The 17,009-nt window shown below is 37.7% G+C and overlaps 1 protein-coding gene across 1 annotated transcript; it reads left to right on the forward strand.

Annotated features, from left to right (window-relative positions):
- Positions 1-1,031: 1,031 nt before the first annotated feature.
- LOC113120664 (ras-related protein Rab-10-like) lies at positions 1,032-16,428 on the forward strand. Its single transcript, XM_026290627.1, has 6 exons — positions 1,032-1,660; positions 10,178-10,238; positions 10,822-10,960; positions 11,993-12,082; positions 13,315-13,416; positions 15,405-16,428. Exons 1-6 carry the CDS (start codon positions 1,534-1,536, stop codon positions 15,489-15,491), a joined length of 606 nt encoding a protein of 201 aa, XP_026146412.1. The 5' UTR covers positions 1,032-1,533; the 3' UTR covers positions 15,492-16,428.
- The last annotated feature ends 581 nt before the right edge of the window (positions 16,429-17,009 follow it).

Below are 17,009 nucleotides of genomic sequence, written 5' to 3' on the forward strand. Positions count from 1 at the left end.
CCCTAAGAAATGAAATGGTTCTTTCTCACTGCAAATCTATTGTATGTCACAATGTTGTGACTCGTGTGAGTACTTGTTCAATGTTTTTTCACAATGGTAGTCAACTCAAATGTTCATTTTAGGCTACAAATTTCATATTTATTCTATTTATTTTTTTGTTTCTTTCCCAACAGTTTTGTGTATATGCTTTTATTTCACACTGAGCCTTTTAGATACAGATTTTTACGGTATGTTAAAATTTACTGGTGTGAAAAAAACTAATTGCTTTATACTTACTAAGCCAAAGCAATTGGGGGAAAACTTAACTGTTTGTAGAAAGGTTCTTTAGGAAACCCAAAATGTTTCTTAAATCCGTCTTTTCACCATAGTACTAACTATTACTAAGTACATAATACTGCTGTACCATGATTTTGCAATGTTAAAAGTACCACAATAATACGTTTTGCCATTGTCAGAGGATAACTTTTGTGCTGTCATATGTGACTCTAATCCTCAAAACTAATCATAATCAGCACATGTATATTTAGACAACAATATGTTGTATGGGTCAGAATCTCGGTCAAATATTGTCCTATCCCCAACAAAATATAAATCAATGAAAAGCTTGTTTATTCAGCTGCCAGGTGATGCATAAGTCTCAATAAAAAAAAAAAAAAAAAGGACCCTTATGACTGGTTTTGTGGTCCTGGGTCACATTTGGAAATGTTCTAAAAGCGCCACGCCCGAAATGACATCACTGGGTTTGACTTAACATCTGGATTCGTCACGGTGACCCAATCACACCCTGCAGCGCTGCTTGGGGCTGACGGAAATCGACTGTAGGGCCACGAAGTGTCGTTAGGGGCCAGGTTCTGGGCTGCGCCAGCTGCATTCTCCCTCCCTAAAAAAGCTACGTCAATAATGCCCTCATGTCTACAGACAGTTGTCTCTCCGTCCAATCAGCGTTCGACATGGATTTGAAATACGGCGCGTTGGGCCAATCACAACGCCAGGCGCTTACGTAGGGGCGGGGAGGAAGGCGTGACTATGAAATCTAGGGTGTCGCCGCGGTGGCTCCATTCGAAGGCGACGGCGGTTGGTCGGTCGTCTCTGTGTTTGTCCTCTTCCAAACTCCACGAACGGACCCGGTACAGACTGTCGGTTCGGATCCAGCTGTCAAACGAGATCTGCGCTGTTCGGCATCGCTGGGATGAAGCGGAATATCTTTCACTTGAATCAGATCGCTGGTGTAGTTTGAAGAAAGAGAGAGAGTCGGGCGGAGGAGCCATTTTGTCCCGACAGTGTGAGAGAGAGAAAGAAAGAAAGAAAAGACAGAGACATTAAAACACCAGACACCACACTTTCAGAGGAGACACACGTCGTAAACATCTCCTTCGGAGTTTAAAAAAAGAGTCAGCAGAGGAAATCAAAGCAATTCAGCTGTGAAGAAGAGACTGTCCGGTGTGCGTTTTCGGATAATACACACACGCTTTCCCTTTAACACGCGCTCGGTCTCTGTCGGTTTCTCATCAGTGTGTGTTTATAAGAGCTCAGATGGCGAAGAAGACCTATGATCTGCTCTTTAAACTGCTCTTGATTGGTGATTCTGGGGTGGGAAAGACCTGCGTGCTGTTCCGATTTTCAGACGACGCTTTCAACACCACCTTCATCTCCACTATAGGTGAGGATCACATCCGAATCCACCCGCTCCCGGAGTTTTATTTATTGTTTTATGTCAGAAAAGCTGTTAAATGTGTGAGGATGTGCTGACTAGGCCTTGATTCTGGACTTTAGCATGCTAACCGGCTAACTGATTCATATCAGCTGAGAGAAACCCCTGAAATCAGTTGATTCAGAATAACATCCCAGAGTTCTGTAACGTTATATTTGGATTTATGTAACGTTAAGTGTAATTGTTGAGGTTATTTGGCTAAAGTTTGCGTTAATATGCGGTTGACTGACAAATAATGATAGGATACCGGAGGAGTCCAAGTAATGGCTTGTCACTGCTTTATATGTAATTTCTAATTTGTCCAAATGAGATACTCGATACATTGTGTATAGTTTAGATTAAACGTTAAAGGTTCAAGCGGCCTGTTAGGTTACATGGAGTAACGTTAACCCCAAAATCCATCACTTTAAGAGCCAAACCGGTTAACATGTAAAAAAAATGCATCGTTACTTCGTCACTAGTGCGTTTAACTAACGAGTTTGTTAAAATAGTCGTGAGTTGTTATTTTAAAAAGCATAAACAATTCATTAGTGTGGCGTCATCGGTGGAGCTACTGCGCATGCGTGAATTGGCTCGGTTGATTAACTGTGTTCTCTATGCAAGTGGTTCCCAACACTGGTCCTTGAGGCACCCCAAAACTGCACATTTTGCATGTTTCCTTTCTCTGACACGCTACTTTCAGTTCTTGGAGTCTCTGCTAATAAGCTTAAGGTCCGAATCAGGTGTGTTTGATTAAGGAGACATGCTAAACGTGCAGTGTTGGGGACTTGGGGTGCCTCCAGGGTTGGGAACCGCAAACCTGTCATTTAACTACCTCCTGGTGCTTTCTGCATGATATCATGGGAAAGGCACATCTGAAATGGGTTTTTCATGGTTGTTAGTGTTGACTGGAGATGTTGGGTTATGGCCAGGTGTAAGAGTTGCAAACAATCTCTCCACCCTTCCATAAAAATGCACTTCGGAGCTGCCATTGTAACAGTGTATTGAGTGCTATATTATTATTATGTAAGGGTTTTTCCAAGGTACTTTTTGAGTAGACTGTGTCCAGAGTCCATAGTAATACCATGGTAATTTTTGTAAGGAGATGAGCTTCCTAAATAAACCCCTTTAAATTGGGAAGTAATGAATCTGAATGTTGATGTAATTGTTGTTTGATTTAGTTACCTGTTTATGTAACCCAAATCCATCGTCTGTCACCTGTTAAACATCTCTAAGCATGTAAATGCTAGATATACGTCCTGTTCAGATTGATGCAGATGTTGGAACACCATTGTTGCAATATAATACGCACTTCCTATCACCTTTTCTCTGTGTTTAGATGCCTGGAAGGTAAATTCAGTGGGTTAAAATGAGAAGCATGCCATACCTGTTAGATCACAGAAACCGCATGAACTTATTCACTGAGAACGGCGTGGGTAGATGTCATTTAGCAGATGCTCTTGAACTCGGTTTACGTACGGCAGGGTCAATTCTCTGGGGGTAACTGGAGATCTCAGCGCCACACTGGTTCATGGGGCAAATTTAGACACAGCCGGCCCTGTCCATTTATTTGAAAGAGCGGATCCTAAATGCTCTTTCGTTGACATTTTGTCTGATTAAGAAATGTCCTGCAATTATAGACCTTAATTGATGAACATGTATTTAAGTTTACATTAAATCAAAATTAAATTAGTAGATATTATTATTGTACATCAAGTAGCCTGTATTGGTATTATTGTTATACTTTTTGTTATGTTTTCTGTTTTCATTATTGTTTGTTATTTGTTAATGTTTTGTTTTTGATCATTTTTGTCCATACAGGTATTTTAGCCTGTAACTCATGTTAGAACAAATTTATATAATGCATGTTCAGGATTGTTCCTAAAAAGAAATTTTAAAATAACTTTTCATAACACGTTCCTGGTTCTTCCTGGTTATTGTGAATGATTCATGACCGCATGTTATTCCAAAGAAAAAGCCTTTCGTTTTGTATATAGTTCATAACCTGTGCTGCCTCTATTAGTTAACATAAAATGGATTAATCTATGAAATAATAGACTTGTTTTTAATGGCATTTGTAAGTTGAATAAAGTTGCCGTCATTGTGTTTCAGACTGATAAAACCTGGAAATGATCATGATTTGGAATGAAAACAAATATTGACCTGGTTTCTGGACAGGCAAGGGTGACCTTTACGACTGAGTTTTTGTCTCTGTGCTGTGAGTCACATGACCGCTCCTGGTGTGTGTCACCTGTGGCTTCCTGTTGTGATCAGGTGACAGTTGTGAACCATCAGAATGAGGGTTGAAGTTCTGAACTGTCAGGAAATGGTGGTTTAAGTCATCAGATCAGTGAAAATTTGGATTTCCACTCACTCCTCTTCTAATCGATTTCTTCTTTTCCTTCAATTTTAGTGTTTCTTTTTTTTTTTTTTCAACACGTAATCTTAATTGACTGTTTGCACTTTATGCAGTCTCTTGTTGGTATTCTAGATGTTACTCCAAATGTAGTTACTCCAGATGTCACCTGCTCTGTCTCTAAAATGACATTCTTTTATTGATGATGTCATCAAGGACACTTAAGTTTCGACCAATGACAGATTAGTTCCGGAAAGAAAATTCTTATTTTCTACAGGATAAAATAAAGTCCCACTTTACACTTTTTCCTTATTCAACATCCTGTCACTTTATGGACATGGGCTATGAATGCACTTGAACCACATCTCTCTCTCTCTCTCTCTCTCCCTCCCTCCTTCTTTCTGTAGTTCAGAGCCTTAAAATACTCACCGGAAACTCCCTGCAGTCCCAAGGGAAAGATCACCTTACACACTCGCACACGAATACACACCTTAACCATATGTGCACTATTAAACTCTTGATTTAAGCTTTTATAAATGCATAAATAGACTAATAGAGCATTTTTTTTCCTTTCTCTTTCTGTCTGGCATTAGTGGATTCTCTTTCTTTGACTGACAGGATCTTGGCTCAGTTGGGCGGAGCTTCCTTCTGGATCCTTGAGGGGCCCCACAGCTGCAAAGGCTCATGGGAAGGGGTCTGATTGGCTGCCTGTCAGGAACCCTTCCATGTCCTTTGTGTTCAGAACTCGTATAACCCAAGTTTTAAACTAGTCGCACATTTAGTGGCCAAATCCAGACTTCTTAAACTGTTGTAGGAATCCTTTACACACCCTTATGTCACATTAAACCAGAGTATTCATTTCTTTTGTTGATGTTGGGCAGAATATCCAGGCTGCTCTTTTATTGTCATCTACTTGCCAAAAAATGACAGCTTTAGTCCTCATTGTATGAAGTGGAGTAGCAAAATATCTTATTTTGTGTTCCAGTCATACAGGTTTGTAACGACATGACTGTTAAGTAAAAGATAACACAATTGTCATCTGGTGAATTGTGCCTTTAAAGCCATAAGTGGCATAAACGTACCCGACTGCAGAGACTGAGGCTCAGTCAAAAGTCCTTTGACATGTTTCCAGAGGTTGAACTATGAGTGTGTGTCCTGCTGTAACTTTCACACTCTCTGTTTTTATATTCTCATGTGTCGTTCACATCAGCAGAGTTTTCTCGTGTCTCTTTCAGGGGTCTGCTCTGTCTCTGCGGTGGTTTGTGTGTATTGTGTGAGAGTGACTCAGTCTTTGGCTGCTCATTTGTGTACCATTTCATAAAGCGGCTCCCACCCATAGTGCAGCTGTGTGTATGCGGTTAGACTTCTGCTAAGCATTACTGCTTAGCTAAATATGTTGGTCAGTCTTTGTGCATCTAGGCATGTAACGTGTGTTTGCAACTGTTACAGGTTTTTCGGTTCAGCACGCATGTCCACGAACACGTCAGAAAAATAATGGAGGACAGAGATGAGATTTAAGTAGTCCTATACATGAGATGTGCTTTATATTAAGGGCGTCTAAGTAACTCATAAACATAGGGATTAAAGAGGCTTTCTCTTCTGTAACATGCTTTCACTGCTTAATGCATTTGAGACGTGTTATTTCTGTGTATAAATTGCATCTTACGGTTGTATTCTTATCTGTAAATGTTAGAAAGTCACGCCAGTATTTGCATTTGCATAAAGGATCATCCGGACAGTAAGTGAAGAATCACACAGATGCATGACTAACAGATGGAGAGCAGTAATTCTGAATGTTTCGCATCCAAATGTAGAAGCTCTTGAAATCTCTTTACTAATTTATAACAGCACTGTAAAGTCCAATATGAAGAGTGTGTTGCAACATTACTGACACTGACTAGTTTGGGGTGTGCTATATGATGATTCTAGATCGTGGATGATAAAAATGTCTCCACGATCTGCTCTTGAAGAAATATCATAGTATCGTGTTACAGCGCACATATTAGCTGCATTTCTGGCACCACCGTCTCAATATACTTTATAACGCCACATACATACACATCAGTGTAGGGCTGCACGATTATGACAGAATTGATGATTATTCCCTTAAAATTGTAATTGCGATTTATTAATTACGATTATCACAGTTTACATTGTTGATACCATTGTTTGATGCAACTGCATGTCGTATTTTTATATGAAAATAAACAAATTGAAAACGCTCTGAAAAACCTTTAGTGCTTCTCCAATAGTTCAATAGTTCAAATGTCAAATATACATCGGATTGGTTTCTTCTTTAAATTATATTAAAAAAATATATATATATGAATGGTTTTATAATGTTATACTAAAACTAAAACAATGAAAAAACCCTTAAGATAACTTGTAGAAAGAAAAGAAAATATCTTAAGCTTGCAGAATAACATAAGTGGACTTTGAACCATTAATTGCTGCTTTGAATGATTACGTAATTGTGGCATCCATAATTGTAATTGCAATTAGAAATGCGATTAGTTGTGCAGCCTTACATCAGTGTTAACTCATCGATAGAGTTACTCTCACAGGACACTGCACTTGTTTGCAATCATAAAAGTACATTATTTGCATGAGCTTTAAAGCCTTGCCAGTTAAACGTTTAATGCACGTGCAGTTCTGACGTGCGCGCACACCTGTCAAACAGCACCTGATTACTGGACTAAGTTATCTTTAGGGGCTAATACTGTCAAAACACACAAGGTTTACATATAGAATCGATTGGTTATGTTGGAAATGAAAGTAAACCGTTGAGAGAAAAACATATGCGTACCTGTATATTAGATGTGTGCAGCTCTTAAAGTGACACTGAACTTGATACAGTGCTGTTTCTAAGGTGTTAAGAGCAATTTAGGTTGTTACTGTGTGGTTGCCAAGTTGTTTTGAGTGAATTACGTTCTTACTATGCTGTTGCCAAGATATTTAGAGTTAGGCTTATTAAGGTTGTTACTATGCAGTTGCAAATGTGTTTTCAGTTATTGAGCTTGTTACTGTGGAATTGCTGAGGTGTTTTGAGTAATTTAGGACATTAATGCTGTTGCCAAGGTGTTTTGAGTGATTTCGGTTGTCACTGTGGTTGCTAAGGTTTTTTTTGGGCACATTGTGGTTGCCAGGGTGTTGTGGGAGTCTCTTACCAATCTGCAAACATCACTAATAAAGCTGTGCAGCAGGACAAACATGGTAACTAACCAGTGATCAGTTCAGGACATTTTCCAGTGTGAGTTTGAGTCTGAATGCTTTTACTGTGCTGCTGGGCCATTAAACTCTCAGCAGTTTCACTGATGAACCGTCCTGTCCGTGTTGGTCTGTGCTAGTCTCAACAACACACTGCTACTGAGAGATCTCTTTACCCTCCATCATCTACATGAACTGTGATGCTGTGATGCTACTTTCAACTGCAAAAGAAAATCGCCTAAGATGCTGACATGGTATTAAATATAATATACTACTACTTCAACTGCAAGAGTGTCTAGAAAACCCTTTTTAGGGCTACATTTTTGCTATTAAAATGGAGAATACAATGAAAATGCCCAGTCAGTTCTGTTTTTCCTAGATGCAGTGTAGCACAGTGAAAACTCAGGTTTGTTTCTCATTTGGAAAAGCTTCTCCCACGCTAGTACCCTCAGAGGACAATTTGCACAAGTCCAGATTTCTGTTGAGAAGGTTTTACAACAAATTAATGTATGCCTACACATCCCACATTTTTTATGAAAATTCAGCAGTGGTGCTTACTCATTTATGTTGTTTTGTCACTCAAGACTTATCACCAGGGCCCTGTTCTTCGTACGTCGCTTATTACATCCGAGATCAAATGACACATCCAAGATGATATCATCGTGCTAATCCTGATCCAGCTAATTGGGTTCTTCGAACACACGTGTTGTGTATGATTAGTATCGCTGGATTGAGTTATCTGAGATAATTGCACGTTCATGTGTTGTCTTAAAAGGGGATATGTATCGATACTCGAAACCATGATCAGCAGTGCAGCGATTGGCTGGTGGCAAGACGGCAATGTAATGACGTCATATAATTTAAAACGACACCTGACGAAAAACTTGACAAATTTCTGGACTTTTATAAGGAAACAGCCAAGCAAACAAAACTACATAAATGATATAATAGATACATGAAGCAGATATGAGATGCATGTTTTTATTTTATTAGAATTTTAGATTAGCAATTTATAATAGTTGTGCAGTCTTTACATTTTTATTTCAATGTAGAAATTATCTATTCATTTCATTTTATATTTGGAAAGATTTGTTACGTGACAGCATTAAAGAAAGTTTCTTAAGGGTCAATATCATGTTATCTGCATCTCCTGCGCTCCATCAAGCCACTCTTGTAATAGCAGTCATCACTCAAAATAATGCACGACTCTATCTGTATAGCATGTGTGTAAGACTCTAATACAATTATGAAGTAATACTTTTATGACAAATAAATATTTCAGTGAGTAAAATGGTCTGTCTATAGTAGGCTGTTATGGACTACACAACATTTTTATATTATTTTTAAATACATTTTTTAATGATTATTATTTTAAATTATTGTCCCTGGATCAGTACGATACTATTGTAATAAAGTAGCAGTGGTAGCAGACATATTTTGAGTATCAGTTCTGGTTGAAAATAAGCGATCTAATCCTGTTTACATGAAATAAGCTGCTCCCGAGCAGGTTTAAGCTAACGGACCTGTTGCTATGACAGCAGCTCCAGGATGAGCTTCGAAGAACCAAACGATCCAAGATCATGCCAAATCGTCAACATTCAAATCCAGCTAACTGAGTTAGCGACGTACGAAGAACGGGCCCCAGGCCTTGCATTCAACAGTAAATAAAATGACCCTCATTCCCACTTAATAGATGTTCCTGTGCTTATTGTGTATGATTGATTAGTAGATCAGAAAAGTGTAAAACGTTGGTCTTTTTTTAACCCCCGGTTTCACAGACAAGGCTTAGACCTAGTCCCAGACTAAAATGCATGTCTGGGCTGTTTTAACTGAAAGAAACTTGCACTGACTGATCTTAAAATGGCAGTTCCATAGTTTTGCCTCTAGATGCACACCAGTAATTTTTTTAATTTTTTTATAAAAGATACTTAAATGTCCTAATTGAACTGTGGCCTAATCCTGGCATAACCTAAGCCCTGTCTAAGAATCCAGGCCTAAATGTAATTAACTTGTTCCCAGTCGGAAACAACTTTTCTTTTTGGGCTGTGTGATGATTTTGATAGACCATGTTCAGAAAGAAAATGACTTGTACTTCAGAACCCCTAAAGGGAATAAATACGAGATGGGAGGAAAATATATATTTCCGTACTTTCACTTGCAGTTTTATCATTGAGTAATTATACTGTATATAAGTGGCAGGCATCAGGGAGCTGTAATTATGCCTGGCATTGAAACTGGTTTTGAATGCATGACTGCTTTTTAGTTTTACCGTGACTTTCGAGATTCTTGATCAGATGTACTGACTCCGTTTATACCACTGAGCGGCAGTACTCACCACACAATTTACAAGATTTAGATGTTTGTCAGTGGTGCTGAGGATCTGCAAATCATTCGCTATCGTCCTCAGTCATCTTTCCTTTCTCTGTTTATGTGGTAAGTGAAATTTGATGTGCTGTAATGTAACAGGCAACCATTAGCAATCGTTAATTATTTTCGGTGCCTTTCTGAATACAGAAAGGCCCCCTCTCCTCCATGTAATCGCCCATTGTGATGTTTCACACGTCAAATCCCAATTTTTTTGACATCATTCCACCGTATGATCAGTAGTACAGCTAAAATGGCAAATAACAATCTGCTGGAAAGTAGTGTAGCCTTTGGGATATTTGGAGAAGACCTTCTAACTTGACTTTCAGCATCAACGTCCTGGTGAAAAAGCTTCCTAAAAAGTGCCCTAGGAAGAGAGTAAAATCAAATTCAGATCTAACTCCATTCTAGTATTACAATTCTAAGTGGATCCAATCAATTTCCAATTAACAAAATTCCTGTCATGCAACATTTTTCACTCACAGAAGTCAAATAGGTTGTGAATCCGGTTTCTTTTAAGTGTCTTTGTTCAACTTATGTCTTTTGTTGTGTCTTTTTAGGAATCGATTTTAAGATCAAAACAGTTGAATTGCAAGGAAAGAAAATAAAGCTACAGATATGGTAAGTATCATTAAGTTACGACCATGCTTTTTGTAAAACCATTTTAAAATTAGATGTAATTTATATAAAAATTTAATTATATTTAAATGCATTAAAAAAAATGACATAACCAGCACACATTTCATTCTCTTTCTGGGAGAAGACAGCATCACTATTACTGTAAAAAAAAAAAAAAAAAAAAAAAAAGTAAACTGCAGTGTTTTACTTTAGCATTAAATGAAAGGTTAGATTTTAACAAAGTAAACAAACAACTATTTAAATACCACCAATTCTTTGCTCAACTTGGTAATAAAGTTAAATTAATCTTACATTTTTTGAACTATTGAAATCATTCAGGTATTCCAAACTGTTGTGATATGCATATTGCATTAGATGCTCATTTGTCCATCTGTATAGTTGATGGCAACAGCTGTTGAGATATTGGTTGGTAACAATTGGTGGCTCTTAACAACTAGTCAGCTGTGTTCACCAGCTATTGCCAGCCAAAGTTAATTTTGGATCTTCTGTAGTCTATAATCCATTAAGTCCACGAGCGTCTGGGCTGCTGCAGTGTTTGATTGTGGTTGTCAATGTTTTTTTGCAGGGACACAGCGGGGCAGGAACGGTTTCACACCATCACTACCTCTTACTACAGAGGGGCCATGGGAATCATGCTCGTATATGACATCACCAACGCCAAGAGCTTCGAAAACATCAGCAAATGGCTCAGAAATATTGATGAGGTCAGTCTTCACACAACCTTACTGCACCCCTCAGACAACATCAGAATAAGACAGTTATTCAGGGAATGGTGTTTTAAAGGGAAGTTCACTCAAAAATTAAAATTGTTATCATTAGCTCATCAAGTTTTCCCAAACCTCTGTGAATATCCTTCGTCCGTTGATAATAAAGTCAATGGGGAACAGAAACTTTTTGGTTGCCAACAGTGTTCAAAATAGTTTTTTTTGTGTTCAACAGTTCATATTTCTCATTTTCATTTAAAGTTGAAGAACTATAATAACTAGAATTAAGTCAACTAAAACTATAAAATCTGGTTTTAGTTAACTCTGGCGATGTGTAAAATGAGTACGACATGAGCTGAAAAGGAAAATGTTGGCCAATAATTGACTGCCCAGAACAAATTCTGGTCAAGTGAAACCATATTGAATGCAGTTTTCCTATATCTTGCATAGTTTTTTTTTTTTCATGGTTTTTGAGACATGATGTTGTATCCAAATACAGAATTTGTTTGAACAAGCATCTTCTGACGTCAGTGAAAAACAATATGGGAAGTGTTTTCTCTTCCCTTTTAAAAGTTAATAAGCCCATTCATTTTACTAGCCTAACTGTGCATGATCATATGGGTGGTTGCTTTGTATTGTTGTGCTGTTGTAAATAGAACAGACCTCTGAGCTATTTTTGAGTCGAGAACCGCTGGTGTGGGACTTAAGAAGTTCCAGTGCTGTAAAAACACCAGCTTACAGATACATAGTCTGCTGATGGTTAGATTTTTTAAGTCTGATGATTCATGCAGAATTTCCCAACAATCAGCACTTTCAGGAGAATTCATATAACATGGGACTCCATGAGGGATGTGGTTTTGTGTTTGGTGGCCTGTCGTTCAAATCCAAGTTACTTGCACCACTGATGTAAACTCGGTTCTTCAGTGCGGTTTCTTCTGTAACTTCTGAAACTACTTTTAATTGAGGTTGTCAGTCTGAACATGAGTATTTTGTAAGAATGCATCGACTCAAATGTTGTGTATGTTGTTACAGCACGCTAACGAGGATGTAGAGAGGATGCTGCTAGGCAACAAGTGTGACATGGAGGACAAACGTGTCGTACCAAAAGCCAAGGGGGAACAGGTAAGAGACTGTGGATGGATTATGGATTAGGGCTGGTTTTGAAAACATTGATTTGATTTGATTCTCATTTTTGATGAACCTATATGTATTTTTAAGTCCCTAGAATCGACCTGTGTTGTTCAGTTGATGCGTCTGATCAAAATGTAATGAAGCATTCAATAAATTACAATAAGCTTTGTGAAGCAATGTGCTCGCTTTTAAAATATGTCAGTTGTATTTATAAAATTCAAACAAATAAATACTATTTTGGCATTTAATTCTTTAATGTTGTGCAACAGACCTCTGTATAGACACGGCATGAGAACTGATCACTTCCTCTTTACTACCAGTTACTGCACCAAATATACTTGAATAAAAATCAATCAATCAATGTTAAAAACAAACTATCAGTGTTTCAACCATGGAAAGGTGTCAGTGAAACAGCTTGTTAACAATGTTATAATGATGCGTTTACCTCAGAAAAGCCATTCTGTTACCATGAACTCTTAAGTATTAAGTTGTGCTTTTACTTAACCTATTCTGTAATATTTAATGTATGTTTAAATAAATCTGTCAAACAAGCTGCCATCCACTGTTTAAATGTGTAACAGTTATATAATTGAACATTTATTGTAAAACCACCGCATGCAGTTTAAAATTTGTTTACATGTCACTTTAACATAGTAAAGTACCAACTGGCAGCGGTTATTGTATAGTTTACAGCATTAGTTAATTTTAAATAAATTTTTAATTAAATGTTACTGTATTGTCACTGATTGCCTATACTTAAATTAATCAATACTAGGGCTGTAATCGAGTCATAAAAGTCAGGCCCGACCGGACACGAGCCCAACAGGTTTCGGCCAGAGCCCGACAAGCACATTTTGATTGACAGCTTTTTAAAACCCCGAATCATTTACTTAGTTACTTAGCAGTCACAAGCCTCCTGGTTTTCATACAAAATATCTTAAATTGTGTTCCAAAAATGAACAAAGTGTTTACAGGTTTGAAACGACATTTGGGGTAAGTGATTAATGACAAAATTTTCGTTTTGGGGTGGAGTTACCCTTTAATATGTTTTTTTGTTTTTTTATGTTACGTGAGTCAGTTTATTTGTTGAATATTTGTCAGTTCCTCTATTGAAGCACTTTGCTGAGTGTTGATATCTCTAAGAAACTTGAATGGCTCCATACATATTAGTTCCGGCCTGCCAACACAACGAATGTTGACTACTTGTGTTTGTTGATCCTCAGATCGCAAGAGAACATGGGATTCGCTTTTTCGAGACGAGTGCAAAAGCCAACATCAGCATCGAGAAGGCGTTCCTCACGTTAGCAGAAGACATTCTCAAAAAGGTGAGCCGGGGAATGACTGACTGAAGACACCATTGTTATTGTTGTTACAAACCCCTGTTATAAAATGCTCATTGAGAAAGGGGTCCACAACATAAGAGGAGACATGAGGCCAACAGCAATTTAACCATTTATTTTTGGACTAATAAATGATTACTCAATCTCACATCTCTCATTCACCTCAACTCTCCACATGTAACAATTAAACTATACCAAAGTCAAAGAATATACTTAACCGACACTGACAAATAGATCAAACCAAATAAACATCAAATAGAACACAGCTTTCTTCGGAGGCTGGACATCACGATGCACACAACATTCACCGCTGAATGGCATTCACTGCTGCATGCTTCATTCTGGTTCACCCTTCTCTTATATACTCTAGTTGAGCCATCAGAGAAACAGGACAAAGGTGTGCAGGGGCGGAGCCTAACACTCAGAAGAGAAAAGACTAATTAGATCACAAACAAATACAGATTCAACACTCAGAAGGCTTAGGCCGTAACATTGTGCTCAATGCTTTTAAGCAAAAACATTACAGTGCAGAAGAGCAGTGATTTCATGTCATTTAACTCATAAATACACAGTAACAGCAGCTGATCTCTCTGGGATATTAAAGGTTTTTTTTGCTTTTGGTGTTTACTTGTCTGTTATACTCTATTTCTAATTGTAGAAATGAGTCTATATGTTTTTTTCTGAATCATAATACAACAAAACAAAAGTCACTGTCAATTCTCAGAATCGCTTTAAAATTACAAATCAATTTGCTGAAAGATTCCCACCCCAGTTGTGTTTCTGTTGATTTAAGACGATGATGAATTTATCCTGTCTCTGTAATGACAGGAATTTTCTCATTTTGTGGTCCAATTTGGATTTTGCTTTTAGTTTACATCAACAAATAGAGGTTGGAATAGTTTGCAATCCCATGATCCAATTTGATTCTTCGAGTCATTATTTCAATTTGATAGTAAAACTTTATTAGCAGGCAAATTTCTGGAGGTCTTCTACCTCTTTCATTTTTGGATGATGGCGTTCAAAGTGAGCCTCTAAAGTTCTCCCAAATATTATTAAATCGGTCATCTTTTTATGTCAAATTCTTTTCAATTAGAAAAATAAGATGCCATAGGGCTGCTCCCAAGTGACCGTCTCTATCAATGGTTCATTGAATCATTGACTCGTATGATTTATTCAAAAACAGATTCATTCAGAAATGAAACACTGCAGTGTTGAGATGCACAAATGTTCTGCTTTAGCTTTTTTTTTTTACTATTTTTCATTGACTGTATAAAAAAATATTGTCTCTAAAATGTAACTCTCACTTCAATATAAGCTTGTTTGTTCAATTGCGCTTACAATGTATGTTTAAAAAAAAGCATTACTGTTACTTTTGTGATATTATTTAACTATATAAATATAAAAACAAAAAGCCCATACAGGGATATTTAGCTTTTATATCTGGACTTATAGAGGTATTTGGTTACACTTTATTTGAAGGTGTCCTCAGTGTAATGTTAATTAACTACATGTACTTACTATAGGGTTAGGGATAGGGTGAGTGTTTGGTTTAGGGTTAATAGTATGTAATTATGCCTTTTTATTTATTATTATTATTATAACACATGTAACGTGTAACAAGGACATCTTACCAGGCATTCTAACAGGCTTCATCATGCAGTGAATGCTTTTGGACTTTCAAGATGTGTTTTTGTTTGTGTTTTATGCAAAGTGAGTGACATACTCGATAATGTCAGATCACCTATTGTTAAAGCAACAATTAGGATATAGTTTCACACCCCTAATGAACACTGTGGCTCTGTTTGTTTGAGCATCCTGATCAGCCGGACAGAAGCAGTGACCAGCGACCAGTGGTGCGAGTTTGGCACCAGAAAGCGATTAAAATAAACCCGGGTTCACTCCAAAACTCCAAATGTGATGTTTGCAGATCCAAAATGTTTGTTCATATCTATTTTGTGTTGTTTTTTCTGCAGACGCCCGTAAAAGAGCCCAACAGTGAAAACGTGGACATCAGCACTGGTGGTGGAGTCACGGGATGGAAGACCAAGTGCTGCAGTTGAACAGACACACACAGTTACTCACACACTTTACACAGACACACAACCTGTTCTTCTATACCCCCCCCCATCTCTCTCTCTCTCCCCTCTCTTTCATTCACACATCCTTCATTTCTGTCTAACACTCTTCCGTTCTGTCCTTCTCACGGGATTCTCCGTAAAACACATCTCTAACATCTCTCAGACTTACGACTGCTTGCTGACATCATTTTTATTTCTGAAAAAAAAAAAACAAATGTAAAGAGAAAGTCATTTTGTGTTGTTTCTTACTTATTTTAAAGTTTAAAGAACGAAAGAAATGAATTTAAACAAAAAGCGCATTCACCACTACATAGAGACCGTCAGTGGAGCTGGAGACGCTGTCCGGCGGCACAGAGGAGCGGCGTCGCGTTTTAGACGAGACTTTGTCCAGTGTTTTGGGGTTAGTGTTGTGTGTTAGTGTGAGAGATCTTCTCTAGCTGGGTTTTTTGTTCTTTGATTTATTTCATCCGGTGCCTTAATGTAGAGCCTTAGAGCTCACCCCCCCCCCCCCCAAACACACATTTAAACATCACTTTTCTGTAACAGTTATGCACACACACACACTGGTCCTCTCCTCTCTGTTTGACCCGCTAACCCAACCCAACACGCCCGAGTGGAACCATCCGGATTCAACCTGTTTGCTCAGAAGAGAATGGCATTATATATATTTTTTGTTTCGTGTCAGAATTACTTGTTTTTTGAATCTCCTCCTGTATGTTTTTTTTTTTCAATCAGTTACTCATTCTCTCCTGCATGCTGGTTTCTTTGGGTTTTTTAGGGTCCTTTGTAAGTTTTGCCATGTTTGTAATTGACGGGAAGTATCTCTTCTGGTCCAGACACGTGTCAGGGAGGGGAGCGTTCTCTTTGGAATTTCAAACGATTTTGCAGATCCATTAAAAAAATAAGCTTGTTTAAGTTACATGTTGGTCTTGGTTATTGAAGTGTGTGTGTGTGTGTGTGTGTGTGTGTGTACACAGGTTTATGTATCCTGGTGGAGACTTAAACCTGGATACACAGACTCATGGGGACTCGGGATTCAAATATTGAATCATCCTTAAATCAAGATACATTTACTTGAGATGCAAAATAAAGAAGACTTGTTTTCTGAGAAAAAACAAAATTAAGGGAGTTTATGCTTAAAACAAGAAAAAATATGTCCATGGAGAATTAAAACCGGTTTTCCATTTGAATTTTTTTTTTTTTTTTTGAGCCCATCTTTAGACATTTGCACTAAAATGAGACAAAAATACTGATGCGGAACAGTTTTTTTCTATATTTTAGTGTTCAGGAGCAGAGCTATTCAAGCCTCAAGGTGTGTGTGTGTGTGTAATTAATTAAAAAGTAGTTTAGAGACCATAATGACATATTGTGTTCATTCAATTTAGTCCTTATATTTTCACTTACTTTGCTCAAAATATTAAATGTTCATTCATATAACCGGCAGAAACCCTGGTTTTATAGTTACTGTGGGGCATGAGTACCTGAAAAACCACTCATCTG

Source organism: Carassius auratus, chromosome 20 (assembly GCF_003368295.1).
Source record: "Carassius auratus strain Wakin chromosome 20, ASM336829v1, whole genome shotgun sequence".
Lineage (NCBI taxonomy): Eukaryota > Metazoa > Chordata > Actinopteri > Cypriniformes > Cyprinidae > Carassius > Carassius auratus.